The sequence below is a fragment of the Empidonax traillii genome, unplaced genomic scaffold (assembly GCF_003031625.1).
Source record: "Empidonax traillii isolate 1590-97213 ecotype Southwest subspecies unplaced genomic scaffold, ASM303162v1 scaffold321:size1084243, whole genome shotgun sequence".
NCBI lineage: Eukaryota > Metazoa > Chordata > Aves > Passeriformes > Tyrannidae > Empidonax > Empidonax traillii.
The window spans coordinates 172,995-197,372 of record NW_020955514.1 but is presented as its reverse complement, the minus strand read 5'-3'; the positions used below and the strand labels follow the sequence as shown (position 1 = coordinate 197,372).

The 24,378-nt window shown below is 41.6% G+C and overlaps 1 protein-coding gene across 5 annotated transcripts in view; it reads right to left on the bottom strand.

The window, feature by feature from the left end:
* The window catches only part of SH3BP2 (SH3 domain binding protein 2), a 35,129-nt gene extending 19,522 nt beyond the window's left edge, over positions 1-15,607 (bottom strand). Inside the window, exon 1 of one of the 5 annotated variants that reach the window (XM_027891426.1) lies at positions 15,523-15,607. Coding sequence is in view for 1 of the 5 variants with exons in the window: in XM_027891425.1 (XP_027747226.1) it covers positions 7,902-7,966 (65 nt within the window). In the remaining 4 variants the exon portion in view is untranslated. The other 4 variants (XM_027891427.1, XM_027891429.1, XM_027891428.1 and 1 more) reach the window with 4 other exon arrangements.
* Positions 15,608-24,378: the final 8,771 nt, after the last annotated feature.

The window sequence follows — 24,378 nt, the reverse complement described above, 5'->3', positions numbered from 1 at the left end:
AAAGGAGGCTCAGGGGGACTTTATCACCCTCTGCAACTCCCTGACAGGAGGCTGCAGCCAGGTGGGGGTCAGTCTCTTCTACCTGGTAACACATGATAGGACAAGAGGAAATGGTCTCAAGTTGCAGCAGAGGAGGTTTAGATTATATATTAGGAAAAATTTCTTCACAGAAAGGGTTATCAGGCATGCACAGGGAAGTGGTGGAGTCATCATCCCTGAAGGTGTTTAACTACATGTAGATGTGACACTCGAGGACATGGGTTAGTGGTGAACCCAGTGTTGGTGCAAGGGTGACACTGGACTTCAATGATCTTAGAGGTCTTTTCCAAACATAACAGTTCTATGAAATAAGGACTGAATTAAAGTCAGTGCAGCTATTTCAGCATAATTTTCTATGTTGGTAATTTTTTTATGTGTAGCTTTCCGAGTTAAGTTTAAGGGATTTCTACTGAATCAAAAGTACCTCCCTCCCCTCAACTGTATTCACCCAGCAAGTTAACTGGGTCACATCTATGCCAGTGAGACTACACCTGTAAAATCTGGTACAACAACACAAAGTAGAAATTAAGTTCCTAAAGCACTTTGCTGCTTCTCTTTTCTTTTTTTTTTTTCTTTCTTTTTTTGTGATTTTTGGTTTTTTTTGTTGGTGTGAGGTTTTTTAGTTTGGTTGGGTTTGTTTTTTATTTTGTTTGAGTTTTGTTGTTGTTGTTGTTGTTGGGGGTTTTTGGTTTGGTTTGGGGTATTTTTGGTTTTTTGGGTGCTTTTTATTTTTTAAAATAAATTCAGACACATTACGAAGACTCCACTTTCATTTACTATTCAAACTTGATAGATACATTCTTTGTTCCTTTTATCCATATAAAAAAAGACTGAAAATGCTGCTACGGTTGTGATTAGCTTCTATCTTTCATCAGTGCTTGTAGAATGATTTAAACTAGAACATAGATTTTAAAAAAAATCACGTAACTGAGCAGAAGTACAGACATGATTGCCAAAGTCCTATTCCTGCAGACAGCTACAAAGGGAGTTCCCCAAATATACATAGACACTGAAAGTGGGACTTTCCACAAGTGATTTATTTCCTTGGCAGATGTTTTCGATCCCAAGATATTACTGTTAAACAGTTTCACTGCTAAGCTGGTTTGTGATGAACTATATACAGTTCTATCACTAAGGTACTCATGGCCAATAAATTAGGAACCACTGTTGGACTCCAAAATAATGTCTGCTTAGATGTCAAAACAGCTTCAAGCATTTAAGCTGGCAGACCACTGAACTTTCGTAAAAGCAACACCTAAATAAATTTCAGAAATTTCTAAGAGGGAGTCAAACATCCATTCTGTCCCCATCTGACAGGTACACTTACCCAGCAAACATCTTGCCATATAAAGTTAAGTCTGTTGTTATGAAATATTTTTTCCTGTTCTCTTACAATTTTACTTAAATTGATTTAAAGTAGATCAAGAGTCCAAGGGGAAAAAAAGAAGAAAGGTGAAAAACCCACCTTAACACATAAGTTCACCATTTTCTGGCACTAAAGCCTTCTGGCAAGACATACAACATCCATCAGTTCGTTGAATGCTGTGCTTGTAAAAGACTAAGATAACTCAGGCCCAAGACTACCAGTGCCAGTTAAAAGAGTATTTTGTGTGAAAGCATGTGCAGATCAAAAAAATTACTGAATATAAGCAATTTTAAAACATTCCTGCTGTAGGATACTAAACCCAACAAAACCACATAAAGCTTATAGAGAAAGTCCTTCTGAATGTTTATCAGCAAAAACCTGCAATGAGTAAATTCATAAACTCTCTCGCTGGCCCCAATCAAAAGCTACTAACTGAATCCTAAAGAAATGCAGCAGGCCCTGCTTTAGAGGAAGCGTTTGGCCCTGTCATCTGAGAGGCCTCCAAGCCTGTGTGTCCCTCTCCTGGTGAACTGCAGGAATCTTGCAGCTGAGAAAATGTACCTGCTGCAGCCAGCACCAAAGGGGAAGCTCAGCTTCTGCCAGACGCTGGAAAAACAAACCAAACCAAACCAAAAATTTTCTACTTTTATTTTGCTTGTAAAGAGACTATGTGATACAATTTCAAGACACAGTGTCACTGCAAAGGGTCACTCTCTACTTCACTGCTGTACAACACAGTAGATGGTACCAGTTTTTAAATAACTATGCAATGAAGCATCTCCGAGTTTGCTGTTCTCACACTTGGAAACTCTGACTATGAAGCAGAATATCAGACTAAGTTAATAACCCTTCAAGTGTAATTTATAGAATTAGAAGGCCCAGCTGGGCTGTATTGCTAATGGACTGTCCCCACCTCCATCAGCTTTGAAGCCCCTGGTGCTCAAAACCTCCTGCAAGTGAGTAGGTGTACCAGAAACACGGATTCTTTATTCCAGTTCCAAGGACAGTTCCCCTTAAAATCACAATACAAACCTCTTCATCCATTTCCTAAGGATGTTGTCAAACGTAAGTATTTTGCTGCTCCTTCCTCACAAAACACTAGATCAAAGGACTGAACAGGTAGGAGCATGGTTTAGAATAACCAGCATTTAAGGCTACTGGGAATTTCACCACTTTGGGAAATATTACCTTTGGGGTTTGATGGGATCTGGTTCTGTTTTTTAATGAGCAGCAGAAAGAAAAATCTCTCCAAGATTATGCTTACTCTCTACAAAAGCTGAATTTAATTATGAGCACACACATCACGTGTAGTTGGGATTTTAAGTAAAGATTTTAAAATTAAAACAAATGTGCACGGCAAAGCTGGGCCAGAAAGACAGCAGTAAACAGCTTTAATTTGGAGGACATGAGAGGGAACAGTCAATTCATATCACTTAACCATGAAAATGTATAATGACATGCTTCTTCCACAAGACAGTTTGGACATTGGCCTTTTATAGTATCCTTTCTTCACGGAAATCACTACTTGCTTCACAAGTATGACCAAAAGGAAAACAATTAATTCCCCTTCAATCTTGTTTAAATGAACTCTAAGAGCAAGGATTAGCCTGACATTGACCTCTGTCTCCAAAGCTGTAGAGCTGCCTTTAAAAAGACGAAGAGGAAAAACAAACAAAACAAAACCCCCAAACAAAAAGAAAACAAAAAGAAAAAGATGATGTAGTGCATCTCGCTTAGTGCACAGCAACTGAGAAACTGGAAATACAGAAATCCATCTCAGATCCCAAGATTTCAGCTTCTGGTACTTCAAAATGACACCAGTAAGCCCCTGAGCTGCAAATTCTTCATCTGGAAGAATATTCTGTATCTGTAACACTCCTCAGATCTGACTCCACACAGCTACTCCTATTGTCCCATAGCATTGCCTATTCTTTCCATTCTTATGGTCACATCAAACATGGTCCAAAGGTCATTTGTTTGGCTGATTCCTGGCCTCAGTGACTGTTCACCACCAAAACTTACTTTTATTTATGACAGACAAAAAAGAAACACACACACACATATATATACACATATATTCAATTCTTAAAGACATGGTGTATGTTATTGAGCAACTCCTCTTCTTGGCAAGATAAACTACAAAGAAAGCATGGCCTTTGTGCACCATTCTTTGTTGTACTGTTTCCTTGAAAAGCTCTTCTAAAACAGTGCAGCCAGACTCTGCAAAGAGATGAATTGACTATGACAGAAGGGCTTCCTTCTTCATGACCTCCAAAATCTTATGTTTTGTGCACTGCCTAGAACTAATAGACATTATGTCCAAGGAGACTGTACAGCATCCTTTCATTCCCGAGTTTTGTTCCTACACAGAATTCACATGGAGCATACAACATTTCCAGCAAAACCTTTCACAATATTTACAGAATCTCTTCCTGCTATACATACCCTGGGTAATCTTAAAGGCATTCTAAAGACAAGTCACTTGTTGTACACAATGAAGAGCTGATGCTGGATTTCACTTGCACAAAGAAAATTCAGGAATTTGGGTCAATGGGATTAGTCCTGTTTCAACCTAAGTAATCAAACGTGACATCTTTGTGCAGTAAACACAGCAGCATTTCACCCAAAACCAAGCCCAAGGACAGATCACACCTGTCACAGACGCATCGATTCAGCTGTGTGCATTACAGCCACCACAAAACACAACGTCTACAAAAGCTAACTTGAAGAAAAAAAGGCTCTTTCTGCACACTTGAAAAATATTTAATGCTATTTGTGACTTTTATTTAGTATTTGGAACCATACAGACTGATACACAACATCCTCTAAAAAGCTGCACATAATAACTATATCAAAGTACAGGTGCACTTTGATAACATCTTTATATCCACATCCATAAAAAGAACTCTCAGCTTTAGAGGTGCACTATAAAGCATGACAAGTGCATTGCACACTTCCAAAAAGCCTCCCCGTCGTCCACAAAGCACGTGACAATCTTTCATGCATTCTAGTAATTCATTTTTAAATAGCAAGCCACTTTTTTAATGAAAGACATTTCCCAGATATAATGGAAATAATTTTCAATTTCTGTCAGGTAATTCTCCAACAGATTAAAACCTAACAATCCCAACACTTCAAACTAAAATTATACCATTACATATTAAAATAATTTTGAAAATTTTGTCTACAGAATTTGATGAAAAATATCTACTTTTGGCATGGTCACAGATTAGCAAAGATTGACATAATCCCACTGTGGGTCATATCCATTGCTCCATTGCCACTTCCTCCCCTGTGCAGTCTACCAGAAAACCAGCAACTGGCACAGTACAAGAATAACAAGTGCAAAGACTGCACCAGTTATGTTAACTGAATGTGAAAAAACAAGCCTTTAGTCATAAAGGACAGGAGAATTTTTGAAGGAGTTCTTGCTATGTACTGTACACCTTGAAATCTTAAGGCTTGCATTTTTTGCTCCTTTGGAATGCTGCATAATTGTTCTTTACTTTTCATTCCACTTGCTTGGAAATTAAATTGTTCAGTCAGTCAGAAATCACAAGGAGTCTATTCTCCAAGACTCAGCATTCATTTGCTGTTTTGGCTGTTCTACAGAACACTACCATCAACCCTTCTCACTCTAATACAAGCCCCTTCTTTTTCTAGGTCATCTTGCTGAAATAAACACCATAAACCCATCAGCCCTTAGGTGACTAAGGGTTAAAGAATGAACAGTGATATAGCTTATCTTCTGAACACAGGACTATTAGGAACAGATCAAGTTTGTATTTGCTCTTTATGTGGACTCATGCCCAAGTATCAGGCCAAGTTCATATCTGGTCTTTATGTGCGAGTTGCTCAAAAACCTAAAAACCCAACAATAAGAAAATTTAAAAAAAAAAGGGAGTCTGCCCAATGCCACTGCTGCCACTGGGAAAGACTGTGTGGGAGACAAAGCTCGTCCACAACTTTTGTTTCTGTAAGTGTGACACTTCACAATTCCTGACTCGCATGTCAGGTGTGTTTCTTCCATACACCTTCTCAATTAACACAAACGAGCAATCGCATTTAGAGCAAAATTCCACCAGGCCCTGCACTTCAGCTCCTTAGAGCTACAAAACTTACAGGGGATGAGTAGCATGTGGCAGGCAAATTACTCAGCATGTTGACTGGAAAGATAGAAATGGCATAGGCATAGAAACAAAGATTAATTAGAAGCATTTAATTAATATGTTCTTCGCTATCTAAAACAGAAGAGAACACTCCAGGAAGGAAGGGAATTGTGCAATGTTGCCAAATTAAGAGTTTCAAGCAAAAATTTCATAGCAAAGAATTCGCTGCAAATCCCTTCTGCTTGGCTTTGTCTCAGTAAACAAAGTTCATCAATCAAGTGCCACATTCCTTGGAGTATGATCTCCAACTCGGAAGAAGAGACCCAAACCCCATTTCAATTGCCCAGCACTGAGGTTCCTAATACCAAGTCATTGTTAAGGAGCATGATAAGCCCATTAGATCAGTGTTTAGCACATCTTCAGTAATTACCAGCTTTGTCACTAAGTTCTTGCCACCTGCCAACCCAATTTAGCCGGGGAGCCAAATCCCAGAGTGCAAGCGCACAGGAGGCATCAGCAGCACCGTGACACCCTTCTCTCCCACTAAGATATCCTTCTACCCCCTGCAGTCCTCTCATTTCTCTAGGATTCATTCCTCCTGGCTAAGCAGAGGAGCCACCAGCCTGCAGAGAGGAGGAGGAGCACAACTGCTCCCCACTGAAGGAGCAGGGCTGCCGTGCAGCCATGGGGAAGCAGCCTGGCAGCAGAGGCACGGCAGGTACAGTGCCAGCCTGACAGGTAAGTTTCCGGACTTAATCACTTTGGTATCATCTAGTACCGTGTGCATTTGGAAATACGGTATTCCCTCTTATCAGCATCGTTTCCATCACTGTTAGAAAGGTTATCTGCAGCTCAAAGCAGAAGATGTGAGATTCAACAAACCACTCGTGCCCCTGACAGTGCTTCAGTCGGCCTCTTCAGACACTCGGATCAGTGAGTGGTGTTCTGAACTACAACCTTCTTCGCAACAGCTGTGCTATTTACCAAAGGACAGAAATAAGGGCTGCTTCTTTTTTTCTCAGGGTTAGGGGAGGGGGGGCTGAGGGGAGAGCAGGAGGCAGATGACTCACTGAGGCTTTGAGTTCTGAAGGAAAAAAGAATTTCACTGTGAGTTCTTCCCATAACAGCTTCCCACAAATACAGTAATTTCCTCTACATGGCTAGAGAACAGTTTGGCTATCTAACTCCATTCTCCTAGTTTAAACATGAAGAACACATTTAAAACGTTCCTCTTTCCCTTCCAAATTTCCTCTCCTCCCCCACTGCACAGTCACACATCAAGTATTTATCTACCATAACCCTAGAAGTCTGTCATGCTTAATTTACTCCTGAGTAAGAGTACCCACACAAGTATATTGGTGGCAGGACTGGAATACATTTGTGCCAGCCTGTGCATCATCTTATTATTTGTTTGGGTTCTCCCAAACCCAAGATGACAGCTCTGTTGTATTTAAGCTCACTAGTATTTTTCAAGGTGTTTTTCTACCTCCAGCCCTTTAGGGGGAAGAAAACTACTAAACTTATAAGCAAGACTTGAGTGCCACTTCTGCAGTGGGCATTCTGCCCTCCCAAAAAAGCCCTTCTGATTAGCATTCTGACAAGTATATTCACCTATTTACAGTCCTAATGCAAGGCCCCAGTTAAATCCTGAAGGTAAGTACTCCTTCCTAGACACCAGAGGCTGCACAGGATTGACTGCCCCATGTTCCTGTATGTGGTACACCCACTTTGAAGAAGAAAGTGTATTTCTCCACACAGCATGTACAAGAGTGTGTATAAACAAATCCCACTTCGCTCCCTTAAAATGCGCAGTGCTTTGGAAAAGTGCCTACCTGGCATGACAGTGCAGTCTGATTAACTGACTGAAAAATTACAGTGGAAAGCTTGAGTGTTTAAGCCCGACTGATTAAAGGCAATTAACAAGCTGCAGATGTTCAGCAGCTGTGCAAGTCAGGTCACTTTTCTGCCCAAACATAGCTCCAAGTGCCTCATTTTGATTAGTCAGGCTTACAGATCAGTTCTGAATTAGCCAATTATAAGCCTTTCATCTGTCAATAGCACCTGTAGGCTCATAGTCCAGGTTTCCTCGCGCTAAATTTCTCTCTACATCATTATCAGAAAAAAAGTAGAAAAAAAAATGCTAATCCTTCCAGGAATACAGGAAAGTCCAGAACACAAGAAGAAGAAAGATGGATAGCTCTTACACAGGCCTGTGTATCTAAAGTGTACAGTTTTATCAATACAAGGACATCCCAGGAGCTGAGTTCAGTACACACGCTCGGTCAAAACTGTGTGATTACCAGATTTGTGTGAAAGCCTTGGGAGAGCATGCAATGCAAAAGCAACGTTCAGTAACAACCTACGCCACGTCTGCAACAAAATCATACCACAATGCTCTGGGATAAGAGATGCTCTTGCTTGAGGAAACAACTGTCTTGCAATTGGAATACATTGAATGGAGTCCCTTCAGAGCTCCAGCTTGGTCTGAGAGAAACAAACCCTTACGTGCCGTGTTGTAATAGAATTACTGTTAAGCAACATCAAGGTAATGATTTACTCTTTTTATTTAGTAGGGTTGTCACAAGATTAGAGACTAATAATGCAAGCCTCTGCTGCCTGGTTGCAGGAACTGGCTCTCAAGTCACTGAGTTCTGGTTTGAATGCCAACCTCAGCACTTAGATGCATGCAAGCAACTTCTGTGAACTTAAGGGGAACTAGGTAGACTTCAAGATGAAATTTGTAAGATGTGGCATTTAAACCAAAACTCTTTACTTTATAGGAGAATCTTAACAAGTTTTACACATACACCAATAGAGGATTCCTCCTTTCCCATTCTCACGCTGGTCTGCTACAAGAAGTACGGTAAGTCTTGTAGAATCACGTAAGAGTTAATAAAACATGATATGAAGGACCATTTCAAAGAGATTTTAATTTGGAATAAGATTTACATGACGATATTGGAAGGAATCACAGATAAAAATGTAGTTTCCAATTCTATAGGTCTTTATAAAATTTATATTTATAAAAATAGACTGTTTCCGGAATGATGATTAATGTCTATCACTACAGTAGCTGAAGTTAAAATTAGAACAAGGAAACGAAGCTTCCTACCAAGCCACCTTTTTTTTTTTTTTTTTTTTGGGTCTTACAAGACATAATTCAACAGACAAGACCGAGGTATTCACAACACTCTACTTCCACCTCTCTTCTTCATTTTTCACCACTAAGCACTTATTACATGAAAAATGAAAATGAGTAACCCACCCTTTTACATTTATTAAAATCAGTTTCAGGACGTGAGATGTAGCCCTGGAGTGTCGCATTAATAAAGACACCTCAGTGACTGATTTCACCAGAGTAAAGCTCTGCTGGAGAGTAGGAAGCTTATTTTTCTGGAGAAGAACTGAACATGGAAGTGGAAACTGGCGTGCTAAGTAAGATCTCCCTCCTCCAAGGGTCCTTGTTTTTTATTTTGCGGATCTTTAAATGAAAAATTCAATGCTAATAAAAGATGAAGCTGGAGTTAATTAAATCATTTCAGTTGAAATGCATTTTAGAATTAAGCCTTGCTTTTGTTTAATGATTAATTATTAAATTGCACAGCACAGGTTCACGGTTTATCTAAATAGGAATACTGCCAGCCAAAACAGACCTGACCTTATTTCCATCTGTTACAGCAGAATAACACCAAAAGATGCAGCTCAGCATGAACTTCAACAATGAAGGACATTTACACTGAGTAACAATGGAGTTCAGGTCTCTGAAGTCCAATCTAAATTCACAGTTCTTGACCCAAAAGAGAGAAAATCCACACATGCAGACCATATTTCCATCACCCAGTATGTTTCCGTTTCATTTTCTTGACCATACAAGTACTAAGCCTAGGAATCCTAAATCTTCTTACTTCCTTCTACTCTTTGTTCTCCTCATTTACTTGGCTGTGCTTCAAAATGAGAAATCTTTTGCTTTTAGTCATGCCTGTTATGCGTAAATCACCTTTCAAGATGAGTCTTGCAGCACACTTTTCTCTCTCTCTTTCTCTCTCTACTCAACACTTAGACAGAAAAAGATCTGAGGCAGCAGCACATCCAGACACGCATACTGGTGTCCCTGGACTCTCCCAGTCTTTTCTTTCCAAGTACTGCCAGAAGCAAGAATGAGGAATGTCATTCAAACCCCAATGTGCAGGTTGTTTTTATATAGCAAGTTGGGACTAATCACTTAACAGGAACTTGGTAACCAGTGTTAAGCCAAGGTGCTGGAAAACCACAGATCAGTTGTAAGGCAGGAGATGAACTAGAACATAAAATACCAACAGGCAACTCTAAGAATTGCACATTTAAGTAAATTTCCAGTGTGCATATTGCTGCTCCTCATCTGCTCCTTTTAAGGCTCCAGCTACTACGATGAGGGATTTTAGCTTCTGGTTTGTTTAAAACTGCATGTTATCTTTCCAGTTAGAGGAAAGGCTTAAAACATAGAGTACAGGCACACTGGAAGAAAGCGAATAATAAATGCTCGCTTAAAACACCGACATCATCTTCGTAGGGACCTCATCCATGACCTCTGATACTTGTGCAGTGTTCCTGCCAGAAAGAATCAAATTCTAAAATTCCAGGGTTTTGGTACTTACAAAAAAGGTCAAATACTACTCAGCACGGCCACCAGATTTTTAAAAAAAATTATTAAGGCTGATACTTCACTCAGTTGTTGCTCCCATATGAGCTCAAATAGAAATTCCATTTTTGTATTTTGAGGAAAACATCTGGAACGAAAGATTTCCTGTTTGAAGAGTCCTTACAAGTGAGTTCACGATTAAAGGCATAAATCCAAGTTTCTCCCAGTACTCTCATTTACGGCAAAGCTGAAGGGATAATGAAATAAAAGCTTTGGTTAGATATGTTCAATAATTTTCCTATTTGGGGGTTGCAATATAATGCCTGCACTGAAATAATCAAGAACATCAGTGAAGTGTTTTACAGAGAGATGTGCCAGCCCTATGTGTCAAAGGTATGGTACATGTAAAGAACATTTAGTTGCAGTGTCAACTGCATCAAGCAACTAAAACCATAATCAGTTTACATTGTAAAGGACCACTATAGAGTTCTCATAAAGTGATCTTAAATCTGTGGGCAGGTATTAAGTTTTGTAAACGTTCCATGAGAGAGTTAAAGCCATTTCTATGCTATACAAGTCTTTGTAGGCACCTAAATCAATTTGGAATAATTGGGAATTACCACAGTCACCCTTATGCACTCACATACAACCATATCAGTAGCACCACCTCCATGAATTAGAGTCAGTCAAACTATAAGGAATAGAACCCCAAATTCCTGTACTCCTACTCTAACATATCCAAGGAAGTGATCTACCATGACCAAATCAAATCTCTTGTTTTTATAAGTTACAGTAGAGTGGTTGCATTTAACTATGAAAAAAGTGTTTACTATTTAAAAATCTAAGGATACAAAGCAAGTTTGAATTGGGAAGCTTCCTCTTTGACAAATTAACAGCTGAAGAGCAGGGCAGGGTTGGAATTAAAGATATGCATTTTCTGGAAGATAGAGCAGATCTTATGATTCAAACCAACTGTTCCATTAGGATGGAAGTGATTCTGATCATACATGTATAATGTTCTAAAGTTTGTCAGTTGTCATGTTATAACTTAAGACTAAATGAAATAAAAATCCAGAAAGCTTTAATCATAACCAGTTGAACAGTGAGAATTTTCAAACATCAAGAGGAAAAAACAGGCAAAAAAACCCTAAAAACAGGCATTCCCTGGCCTTCTTGGAATTTTACCTTTGGCTTTTCCAGAAAGGTAAGATTGTAAGGAAGCAAAGATGTGCTTTTTCTACCTGAGGGCAACTATAGACACGAAAATTATTCCAGCAACAAAATTCAGCGAGCAGCTATTCAAAAACTTAGCCAAAGACTTGCTTATCTCACACCAGCAAGATAGCCCAGCTCTTCACAACTGTTTCAGGAGACAGATCCAGAATGTCCACTTTCCATGAAGCTTTGCCAAAAGTACTTTAGAGAGAGCCCTAACTACAGATTGGGTGTCCCTGAATTAGCCTGGTCAAACCAGCCTGTGACAGTGGCAGGAAGACAACTGGAATGTTTACAACAGGCATGCAAGCTGTTCTCTTCTCTGCTCCTAAAAAACAGTTTGCAGGAGCTGAAGCCGTAAGCATTGCCAAGCTCTGACTTCTGAGCAATTGTAATTCCTTTTCTGCACTGTACTCCATCTCTCTGCCAAAGATATTCAGATATGCATAACTACTGAATAACACCACCTTGGAAGAGATAAGAACTTGGTCATTACTGGAAATGAGCTGGCACACAAACAAAACAAATAGATTATTTCAGTTGTACTGGTATGCTGGGATAGGGGAAGAACAACATTTAGGTTAGTTTCCATAGGAAGTCATGTCCCTGCATTCTCCCCTAACTATTACCTTGTTTAAAATCAATCCCTTTCCTCAGGAAAAATTGTTTTCAGATTCCTGCATGTGTTAGATGAAATGGAGACTCTTCAACTCCCTTTTTAAGAAAAAAAGAAATTCAACTTAGAAGTGTATGGAGAAGAGGTAAGACTTAAAAAAAAATAAATAAATCTTCAATCAGGTCTTTGAGAAATACTGTGTAGTCAGTATATTGCTCTTAAAAAGCATAGTGTACTAAGAATTCTCTCATGTTTATGCTCCAGTTTAGTCATCTAAAGCAAGCAACCCGATGATACATATGCTTGTAATATGTAACATGATAAATAATTATTTAAAGTTTACAGTGATACCCAGTGTAGTTATACTGATCAAAACTCCAGTGCCTTCAAATCTTTCCTCAGTGTATCACAAAAGGCATAACTCACTTAGTAATTTTAGCATGAAACAAGTAGGGCTGATAGAAAGAGGAAGGGGGTGTTGATTAACAAGAGTTAGCAATGGTTCATGAATACTGGAGGAACAGTGACATGCGTACATGTGATAACAGCATGAGAAATACACATTCCATTTAGTACCATATTTACAGAAACGTATTGTGCCTCTCAGATTACCTCTAAGGCTGCCTTAAGTCCCTCTGATTTCTAGACTCCAAAACTCCCTTCCCAATGCTGTGCCAGTACAGCACAGGTTCAAAACCAATCGTGAAGCAATGTTATCAGGAAATGCCTTCGTGGAGTAAGTTTACCGTAAAAAAAAGACCAGAAGAATGCTTAGCTACTCAAGAGAGAATGGCCATCTATCATTATTTTTCATTATTATTTTCTCTCTTGCACCAGAAATCCCCATCAAAAGACAAAATGTGTTGTGAAAGAATCATTTTATCAACCAACACTTCTAAATCAAAACAAAACCAATTTATTCTAGCAGTTCCCTGCTAACTGATAGGAGTCCTCACCATTGCTTACAGAGCTATTCCTCAAAGTCACTGAGATCCTGAGCTTCTGGGAACTTTCCTTCAGGGCCAAGTAGAAGCAGTAAGCCAAAATCCTGATCCTACGGTAACACAAACTAACAGTTTACAAACAGTAGGGTTACTTACATCTGTAAGTGCTTTTAAGTTTAGGGCTTAAGCCAGAGACAATTAATGGACTCAATACTTGCAGGGCTGCACATTCCACACAACTTATGAAACTGCTGGATAGTCTGACAAAAGCATAAGTTACCCATTGTCTAACATCCCATGCCAAACAGGGATGTGGAAGGCACACCAACACTAGGGCAATTCTGTCAAGTTAAAACACATACCCCTCTGTGAGAGCAACAAATGCCCCAGCAATCCAAAGGCTCTGGGGCGAAGAGCAAACATTGTCACAAGCACTTTTCCTACAGGTGAAACGGCAAATATGTGTACGCCTTTTGGTCATCCCTGTTTGTGTTTCACTGTTGTAAAGAACAAGTTAACAGTTCTTAATGCATTTCCATTTCTACTCAGCATTCATTACCGAAGTGACTACCATGTTTGGTTTTCCATCAAAGGAGACTGCTTCACATCCACTTACGTAAGAAGGAAACTTTTCATGGCCCCTATTTTGCTTTTTTTTTTTTTTTTTTTTTTTTTTTTTTTTTTTTTTTTTTTTTTTTTTTTTTTTTTTTTTTTTGTAGGCTACCCAAATTTTCTAACAGCAATATTAGATTGGAAGTCTGGTCTTCGAAGTACAGTGGGTTCATCTGCCTGCAGGAGCTTCCAGATTCACAGTCAGCTGATCAGATTGGCCACAAACACAGGAATTCTCACTCAGTTCTGCCTGAGGTGTCTGCTGGAACTTATCTTGATGTATTCATTCTTACTGCTTCGAAAACTTTAAACCCTTTAACCCTCTACAGAACTGTTATCTTCCCATTTCCCTCCTTTATAACTTTACAAAAAAAAAAAAAAACACAACAAAACTCTCTTTTATTTTCTGTACCTTTTAGTATGAAGTTTGTCACGCTTTGTGGAGAAGTTTATGGAAAGCTGGAAGATGTTAAAACAAAAACATGACAAACAGCCTTTAACCGACCACTAAGCTGACCCAGTACTGACTCCTCACTAATGGAATATTGGCAAGGTGTATCTATTAATCAGCTCTTCTGCAACAGCAAGATGGCTCCAAAATACTCTAACAGGAAGGGAAAGAAACATGTTATGGCTAAAAGAAAAACAGCAAGTTAATTCTGCTTTTGTCTGAAGCATAAAAGAGGTATATGAAGGAAACAAACTGCAGAGGCTCCCACTCTACATTTCCTGTACAAATACAACCAAAAATAAACAGAAGAGGTGTATAATTATTCAGATCTAAATTTGCTTCATAACCTCTAAAGACACTAAACCTAAGAGCAGGGTGAAAGTGGAAATTTGCTTTTCGCAGTAGGAAACATACCAGTTTCATGCAACTAATTTCCAAGAGGAAACTTTAAAACTCTCAGTGCACAGCCAACCTGAGCACACAAGCAGCAGGAGTCTCTGACAAGTGCTCAGCAACACTGTTGCACCTGTAATGATGGAGTGGTTAGAATGGTACGAGACCAGTTCAGTCCCACTACTGACCTGGACTCTTCTAGCATCAAGACTCAAGAAAAGAAGTATTAGCAGGCAGGATGGTAGGATGGGAAACGTTTATCCACTTTCTCAATTCATTTGGGATGGCAGAATCCAATTTGCACTGGTGACTTGTGGGATAAAAGCTGACAAATTGACTAAGCACATGCCAGGTGTCCTTGCTCTCTACTGATACAAGAGGCACAGACCAGAGCTTGCACAGAGCCTACGCGTGTAGATGAACGGGAACTACATACCTAGGCTGAAGTGGCAGACCCAAGTAAATAGGAGGGGACTTCCACGATTGAAGCAGATGATAACACTAAAGAAAATGCTGTCACAAACGCATTTGTACTCCATGTTTCACCCCTAAAGAGTCTTGCCTCATCCTTTAAAGCATATATTTAGATTATCCCTTCTGAAACACGCCAGAAAATGACTCCCGATGCTCTCAACACCAAAGCCGCAGCTCAACACAAGTGGGAAACGCAGCTAAAGGAAAGCATCTACACCTTTTTTTTCCGCCCCCAAAGAGCCTTTCCTTCTCACGCCAGTGACCTGACCCCATCCCGCCTCCCACCTGCAGGCGACCAAAGCAGCACCGACCTCAACGCGTCAACCCACGGGACGGGGAGACACGAGGCGTCTTCCCGCTGTTCCCCTCCCAGCAGCGGGACCGGCACCTTCCCCAGGCAAACCGGCTGCTCCGGGGCCGCCTTTCCCCGCCCGGCACCGGGGCTCTCCGGGGGCGGCCGGCACGACGGATCCCGAGGCTCCCGTGACTCACCTGAGGAGTTCCCCGGCGCCCTCCGGCACCACAGCGGCGGGAGGGGGGAAGGGCGGCGCGGACACGCGTGGGGCGGGAGCGGGGACAGGGGCGCGAGTGGAGCGGGGCGGTGGCCGGAGAGCGGGAATGGGAACGGGAACGCCTCCGCCCGGCCCCGCCGGGACAGGGCGCCGTGAGGGGACAGGGCGCTCACCTCAGCCGCGGCTCTGCTCGGCTCAGCTCCGCGGGCAGCAGCCGCCGCCACCACCGCCACACCAGCCCGTCATCCCCGCTCCGCAGCCCCGCCACGGTCAGGGCACTCCGCGCCCGCCCCTTCCTTCACCTGCCGAGTCGGGACCGCCCCGCTCCCGCCTCCCTCTCCCGCCCCGCTGGCGCCGCCGGTGGGAGCTGCCGGCGGGAGGGGCAGCACCGCCCTCACGGGGCGGCCGCGGGCCCGGGCGGGGAGCGGGCTGGGCCGGGCCGGGCCGGGGTGTTGAGGGTGTTGTGCCGGAGTCCGGCCCGAATCAGAATCCTTGCCGCTCTGCCAGGGCTGTGTGTGCTGGACGCTCCCGGCGGCCACTGCCTCGGGTCTGTCCAGAGCCAGGAGAGGTTGCAAAAGACCTCTGAGATCATCGAATCCAAGCTCAGCCTGTGACCGAGCACACCACTCAGCTAGAACATGGCACTGAAGTGCCTCGTCCAGTCTTTCCTTAAGCACCTCCAGGGACGGTGACTCCATCCCCTCCAGAAGTTGCATCCCCAGAGGACGTGACTTGGGGATCGGGTTTTATCTGACTGGCAGCGGGGTCTGACACAGGTGCCTGCCTGGAAGACACCAGGGGCAGGGAGAAAGCAGGTTGTATCATATGGCAAGGATCCTTTGCAGGTGTCCTGTGTCCGTGGGGGAGCAGGTGGAGGCACTGCCCCAGGCCTGGTGCACCGCGAGGGTGGTCGGCTCAGAGCTGGGCAGGGCACAGTGCTCAGCCGGGCTCTGTGGACACAGGTGGGCTCTGGTCTCTGGTTCCAGGGCCCCTGCAGAGGTCACCCGAGTCCAAAACAGCCCAAGGGCCTGCCAGCCGTGCTGGCTCCAGGCTGGCCACGCATTGAGTGCAGAGCCATGCATTGCCTCTGCACTCAACTCTCATTTTATCCAGGCTTTCCCCATACCCATGGTATCTAAACCCCATCACTCTGCAGCTTACCTGTACCCCCAAGAAATCTTACGTGGTTGGAAAGGTATTTTTAAGTCCTCTAAAAGGTGACTTCTAAAATTGGATAAGATGAAGTTTACTTCATTCTCACATGTTAAATGTTAATTTGAGATATACTTTTCATTCAGTATTTCAGATTATATTGGGCTTTTGTATGTTTCTCCATTTGCCTTTTATTACTTCCCAGATTTTTTTTTTTTGTTTGTTTGTTTGGTTTGGGTTGGGTTTTTTTGGTCTGTTTGTTTTTGTTTTTTAATTATATGAGTAGAATATTGAAAAATCAAAATGATGTTTAAAAATGTAGATAAGAAAAATAGGAAAAAAATATGAAAAAGCTATTTAAAAATGTTCAGCAACTTAGAATGCATTTTTGTACTTGTAAAAATGATCTACAGAGTAGTGTTACTACTGTAAGACTACTGCTGTAACAGGTACAAAGTGGTCAGTTTTGATTTCGCTTACTTTTTTACCAAGAATGTAACTGAAAAAGAGCACTTAATAAGGCAGTATACCTGAAACACTGATCTTTGCATAATTCTGAGATTTATTTGAATAAAAAGCAGCAGATTCCTTTGCTGCTTAGTCAGCCAATACTTTAACTTAGTTTTTAAGCCCTTAACCTTTACCATGGTATCAGAGTAGTTTCTGTGGTCAGAAAACAAAGTGGTGTGATATTTCCTGTCAATGCCATTTATTAGTATTTCTCTTTGCCATTCACAGAAATCTGTAGCAAGAAGTAGCAAAAATAATCTCTCTTGTGAATACAGCAGAGTGGTGGTTTGGTCTGTGGAATGAATTCCCGTGTTTTAAGTAAAATAGAGACTGGCAATAGCTGGAAATGTGGTTTGGTGCTGACCTTTGATTAATTTATAGCATAAATACAGAGCAATTAACACCTGATATTGGCTTTGAAGGAGTCTCTATGTAAAGAAAATAATGATTTCTTAGTACAGGAAAGGCATTGCACTGGCTTCTTAAACCTTCCCACGGTGTATCTCTGAGTTGCAGCCAGCAGCAGCCTTTGCCTCGGACTCAGGTTTCTGTTGCACAAAGGCTGAGAGCTGTGTACAGCCGTGGGCAGGCTGAGTAACACAAGTCCCATACAAAGACCACAAGCAGGAAAGCTGTTTGAATGCAGCTCTTCCACTGATTTTGGTGCAAGTTCTGTGTCAGAACATTCTGACTCTGTTGGTGGAAATTACAGCATTTATTTTCCTGCCTGACTAAACCCAGCACTTTCAGTCTCCAGAGAAGACAGATCAGTGTGTTAAGCACATTAAGCTGAAGCAGGTGTGGGGAACCTTCCCTTTGTTGGCTGAATTTGCCCCGTGACTTCATTTTATAGGGTACAGCCCATGATTAAAATTATTGTGTATGTTATTACTGGATAGCAGAACATGTTAACGTGTGGTCTGCCAAATGTGTTGGAAAGGCACACTTGGTCCTTAGCAAAGAAAATGTTCCCCGCCCTCAAACCAAAGGCTAAACTGACAAGCCACGATACAAACTGTGCTACAGGGTAACTGGCCCTCCTCCATCTCTCTTCTGAGTTGAATTTTGGTTTTTTACAAGATAAGCTCTCTGTGTGGCCTAACTTTCATGCTCTGTTCCAGCTGAAGGGACTTGAACACTTGCTCATTCCTCCTGGAAAAGCCCTGCCCAGTTCCTTTTAGGATCACACTTGTGTAACATCAGGAAATCATAGTTATTTTATGAGCTTGCTCTTTCTCAGTTGTCTCAAGCTGATAAACTCATTACTTGAATCTGAAGCTTTTACCGGCTCACAACTTTATTACATACTATTGAAATTATAGAGCCATAGAATGTCCTGAGTGGGAGGGGGCTCACAAGGATCATCAAATCCAACTCCTGGCTCTGCACAGGAGAACCCCAAAAGTCACACCAAGTGCCTGAGAGCATTGTCCAAACACCTCCTCAACTCTGCCAGGCTTGGTAGTCATTGGAGCCATCCAGTTATTTTTGATTACAATAATCTTCTGCAGTGAGGAAACATTCCAACTTCATTTAATCAATTAATCTAAAAAAATCCATGCTCTTTTCAAAGAGAATGGTCAGGCTAGTCAGGTTAGTTTGACATGGTCTACTTTGTGGGAAAAGATTTCCATTTTATCCTACTTATCTGTACATCCTTAATTATTTTTTTCCTCCAAATTTGTATATAACCAATCAGATTGAAGGGACTGAAGTAGATGTGATGTTGCTTTCACCTCCGTTCTCCTTAAATACAGAACTTGCATAAGCCTTGTTATGAAAAATAGTATGTGATTTTTAGCTGAACTAGATTCCAAATCTAACAGACTTAAAAAATATTTATTTGTGATTTTATTAGCCAGCTCACCCAGAATTCTGAGAAGAGCACTGTCCCTCACTGCCTTGTGGCTCCGCTTCCTCCTTCCTTGTTCTCTTTTTTTGTTTTTAATGCGCTTGCAAAGCCTTGGTCTCTTTGTTATAATTGTCTTCGCATGCCTAAGTTAGCTGCTACTTGGCAAGTCTCATTTCCTGGCCTCGAGACATGGCTTACCTCTGGTGATCAGTCCTTCTTTCTGCTTCTTGCACAATCCGTGCTTATACCTGATTTCCCATTTGCAACACACTTTGAGCTCCAGCTGCTCCGTGAAGGTTTCTTTCCTTGCTTCTTACACAGTCATGTGGCACGAGGAGTCACACAGAGCCCCATGTAAGCTGGCTGTATCAAACTGGGCATCATCCGAATTGCAAACCTAGGGGGGGGAGTAAAAAGCAGGGTGCTTGCCTTTTTTTAAGGTTTTGATTATTTGTAACTCTATCAATTATCCAGTAAAACAGGTACTTGTATTCTGCATGAAAAGCATCAGAGAATTGTGTAGCTACAAAAATACAGAAGTGACAGATCAAAAGCTGGTGCTGTGATACCAACAAGTTTCCTGACGATGGGATTCAGGACTGGATTACCTATTTAAAGATGCAACACACCTAATGCTTCAAATATTCTCAAATATTTCTCATTCTCTACTCCAGAACCACGGCCAGTTTTTATTTTGCTTGCTGTTCTTTCTTTTAGCTGCTCTTCCATGGGAATGCAGGCTGAAAGCATGAGTCTGGCTCCAGAGACACTATCAAGGGGCCCTAATGGGGCCTCTCAGTAACAGCACAGTACACATCAAAAATAACATTTGCTCCAAGAGGCACAAGGACTCCGATTGTTCTCCCCAAAAGGCACACATTAAAATGACAATATATTTAGGTGCAAAGAGAGTACTTTTATTTCTTTGTTTGTTGGAAGTGCCAGAGAAACATGAAAAATATTTAAATTCCAAAGATAAAGAGATCCCAGAAAGAGCAAATGTTTTCATTAGCAATATCCTCTGTTGTGTTTATAGGACTTTTACCAAGCCTTTGGTAAAAATAAAACCTCTGTCTTGGCTTTTTGTTGTTGTTGTTTTTTAATGCTGACAAATACTGCAATTAATTTGTTACATAACCTATTCCAGGGCTCAACTGTATCCCTGTAGAGACAGAGCAGTCCATTATGGATGAAGAAAGTCTGCCAGAAAAAGCAAGGCTTTGTGAAGGCGTTTTGCCTATTTCTGTCACGCTTTCCGGCTGAAGCTTTAAGGAAATAAACTCACTAATACTTCTCCGATGTCCTTGGCTGACAGCTGGTACCTCCCTCCTTGTCTTCAGTGCTCTGGTGTTGCTGGTGTGCAGGGTGGGAGTAAAGGGATCTGTCTGCGGTCGTTACTGTCGTTGGCAACGCAGATTGTTCCATTTCTTTTTTTGCTGTGCTGCATTTGCAATCAAATTGTATAATTCCTCTCCACAGAAAACAACAGTCTGTCCTGCCTGGCTCTTGGTGTGTTTGTGTTGAAGCAGCTGTAATTTGGGTTTGGCGTCGTGTGTTCTGTCATGGGAGACTCAGGGATGTCCAGTTGACTAACATGTTTTGCAGTTGCATGAAATATCTAGAAAGAACACAAACTGTTTGAAAAACGGGGTTTCATAAAAATTCCAAGAAAGTAATCTGTCACCTACCTGGTCCTCAGAGGAAATAACCACACTGGATAGCTGGGATTTTCAGTCCTCATCATTATTAGGTGAGGAAAAGGCCACTATTGAGACTGGTAGAATGTATTTTCCTTAACTTGCCTGCTCGTATTAGAAGAAAGCATGAACTTTTCCCACATGACCTCATCTGCTAACCTGTGTTCTGGCAAGACAGGTGAGAAACATCAGTTTCCAACATAAGTTCCAAAGGAAAATTTCCTTAAAATCCCAAATGTAACCAGTTTCACACTAAGCATATAATAAGAATGACAGTAAACACCAAACTTTTAGTGACAGTGAAACACGTCTCCAGGTAAAGCTCTCTTGTTTTTCACTTTTGAAATGGCATGAACAAACTCTAGCCTCAGCTGCAGGGGCAGAGAATCCCAAATAACACACTGCTAAACCTCCATCATACGATTCGTGATTTGAGTGCTCTGTGCTGTGATCTCCTCCTACTCCTTCCACTCTGTTACAGAAAACTGCCCCGCAACGGAAATCATCACAACAATTCCAGTCTGCTGCTGGTGAGTAACATCATCTTCATCTTGTCAGAGTGATATAATTTGCATGCTTGTGAAGTTTCCAGAAGGAAATTACTGCTCCCATAACTACAGCCTTTTTTATGATAGCTCACAGCAATCAAGACATAAAATCCAGCACAGGAACACAACCTTTCAGAGCCCTTCAGCTCCAGACACGCTTATGAGGGCAGGAACACCAGAAAGCTTGGTGGCCAAGGGTTTCAGTATCATGGAGGAGGATGAAATCATCATTAGAGAAATGGGATATCAGGCATCTCTCAGGACCAGGGTTGGATTGTGGGCACAAGGACAGGAGGAGGATCCCAGGGTTGAAGGCAGCAACAGCACTAAAACCCTTGTGGTGTGAGGAACTCCTGCCTGTGTCTGCCTAGTGGAGAGAGCTGAAGTTGCTGGTGTGGGTGGTAAGTATTGCTAGGGAAACCAGGGCAGTTTCCAGCTTTGCTCCCTAACAACAGGACACTGAGTCACCCTCATCCTACCCTTTGACTTTGCTAACGTCCTTATGCCCTTCCTCAAATCTCTCCTCATATGTGGGCTATGTTTGTCCCATTTCTCCCATAGTTATCTTTAAATCCCTGTTAGCATGAAGACTATTTAACTCTCTGAACCACTGCTTTGAGCATCTTTCTGGCAGGAACTCTCACTGTAATCATCCTTTTGAACTGAGCAAAGCTGAGTAGATTTTTTATATCCTGCAAGGATGTAGAATCCATCACAGCATGCTTTAAAAACTGATGCATATGCAAATGCACATATAATAATTTTTAAAGGCTTAAGAGCACAGTAAAATAGGCCAGAACTGTTGTTTAAAAGCAACTTGCAAGAAGTATAAAAACCAACAGTAAATCCTTTTCCAAATGCATCAAGTGCAGGCAGCAAGGAATCAGTACTGTCAATATATGATTAAAGTTTAAAGACAACCTCAGAAAAGATAAGATTGTAGCAGAGAATTACAGAAAAGCTGAAAAAATATCTTACTGTCTAAAAGAGTTGGGGAAGTTTCCATGCAAGACCTTTTCACCAGGACAAGACTGTATTCTCAAAGGAGTTCTAAGTGTGTGTACCTCAAATTATGGTGTATAACCTTTTGCTTAAAAGCAGCATTTTATCTGAGAAGAGAAAGGTAATACATGTGAGGCTGAGGGAGCTGGGGCTGTTTAGCCTGGAGAAGAGAAGGCTCAGGGGTAACACCATCACTCTCTACAACTCCCTGAAAGGAGGTTGTAGCCAGGTGGGGGTCGGTCTTTTCTCCCAGGCAATCAGCAGTAGGACAAGAGGGCACGGGCTTAAGCTCTGCCAGGGGAGGTTTAGGTTGGATATTAGGAAGAAATTCTTTACAGAGAGGGTAATCAGACATTGGAATGGGCTGCCCATGGAGGTGGTGGATTCTCCATCCCTGGAGGTGTTTAAGAAGAGACTGGATGTGGCACTTAGTGCCATGGTTTGGTAACTGTGGTGGTAGTGGATCAAGGGTTGGACTTGATGATCTCAGAGGTCCTTTCCAACTCATCTGATTCTATGATTCTATGTGATTGTGATTTTTCTTTAATTGTTCAAAAAAATAAGGATCTACAGGTGTGGCATCTGGACCAGAGCAAATTAATAAAGAGTGTAATAAAACAAGTAGAAGAGGCAATAAAGATAATGTGTTATAAAGGAGTCAGTACAGTTCTTAGAAAGAGGGCTTATGTTTCACAAGCCAGTCTGCTGACTTAAAGGAGTCACTAGGCATGTGAAAAGGGAGATCCATCAGATACAGCTTATTCAGATTTCTAAACCACCCTCAGTGCAGTTTGTTATCAAAGACTTTCCAAGAAACTGCCCACCAATATTAAAAAAAAAAAAAAAAAAGGCTAAAAGGTGGAAAAAAAGAAGACAGGAGTTAAACAGAGTTTTCACTTTGAGGAAAGGCATTTTCCTTCCTTGGAAACTGGCAGTAAAGCTGTTGAGCATATTCATACATGATATAATAAAAGTACTGTAATGCAAAACTCACTGTGAGAAGGGAGATGAATAAATGTGCTGATATTGAGTCACTTGGGGTAGTAAAGATAAATGCTGAGTGTGAGGAAGGACTTAATAACACTGAGCAACACAGCAAGCTCAAATACATTGCCCATAATTGCAAAAATCTTCCTAATGGCGTATCAAATGGGCCCTGAGCTGGTTATTACCACTGAGAAATGAACACTTGGGCTATCATAGTTCCAAAAAGCTGGTGGTTCAGTACTTAGGAACAGTAAAACTGCAAACAGAACATTAGTGACTAACAGCAAGGGAACCAAGAACAACTCTGGGAACAGCCTCATGGCACAGTATAAATCCATCAAGCTTCTCAACCTGGAAACTGTTTTTAGGGCAAGATGCCCCATTGCAGAGAGGGCATAGACAAATGCCACAAAATGTGGTGATTGTGTGATTAGGTTGTAGATCTCCTTGCCACAGGATGCCACAGATATTAAGAGTTCAGTCAAGTTTCAAGTGAGCCTGGGAAAACCTACAGCAGGAAAACCCATCATCAATTTAAAAAATACAACACTTCTCCCTCCAGAAAGTTCATGCCTTTCAAGGTTTTGGGGAAAAAAGTATTGGGCTAGATGGACCTTCCATATGACCAACAAAAACATTCTTACATTATCATCACTGCTTTTAAAGTATTTTACTTCAGTTGTTTCCTTTACATTGTGAGAGTGCTTCAGCTGATTTCTCTGCAGTCACCTGATGAACTGTAGCAGAAGATTAGCTCTTAGTAGATTGTCTCCTGAGTCATTGTGCTGTATTTCATCAGGCTCAATCCACTGCCTGGTACACTCATCATGAATTTTGCTGGGACCTCCTGTAAGATCCAAGGGAAGCTCCTACAAACAGTAAAAACTCAGCAGAGGTAGAACCTCAGAATTTGTCATAAATTTTTTTTGTACTTTTCTCCAATTCTTATATGAGAAATATCTGTGGATTTGATACAACTGGATTATTGTGACATAGCAATGCTATCAGGAGGAGAAAGAGCAGAACTATGTAGAAAGTTGCCTCGCCCTCCAGAAAGGTGGTGGAGAGGACAGCTATGCCTCTAAAGGGCACGGACAACGAAAAGGGAGCTGAAAGTTCCTTAGAAACCAAACCTAACAACTATAAGACCCAAAACAGTCTTGTGATTGTGACTGCTGTGGACATCTGTCCAACAACTGTGCCAAGAATTCAACTAATGAGCCCAAAACCCAGCCAGAAAGGAACAAAGCAGTGCTGTCTCTTGGGGAAGCTGGCTGGTAC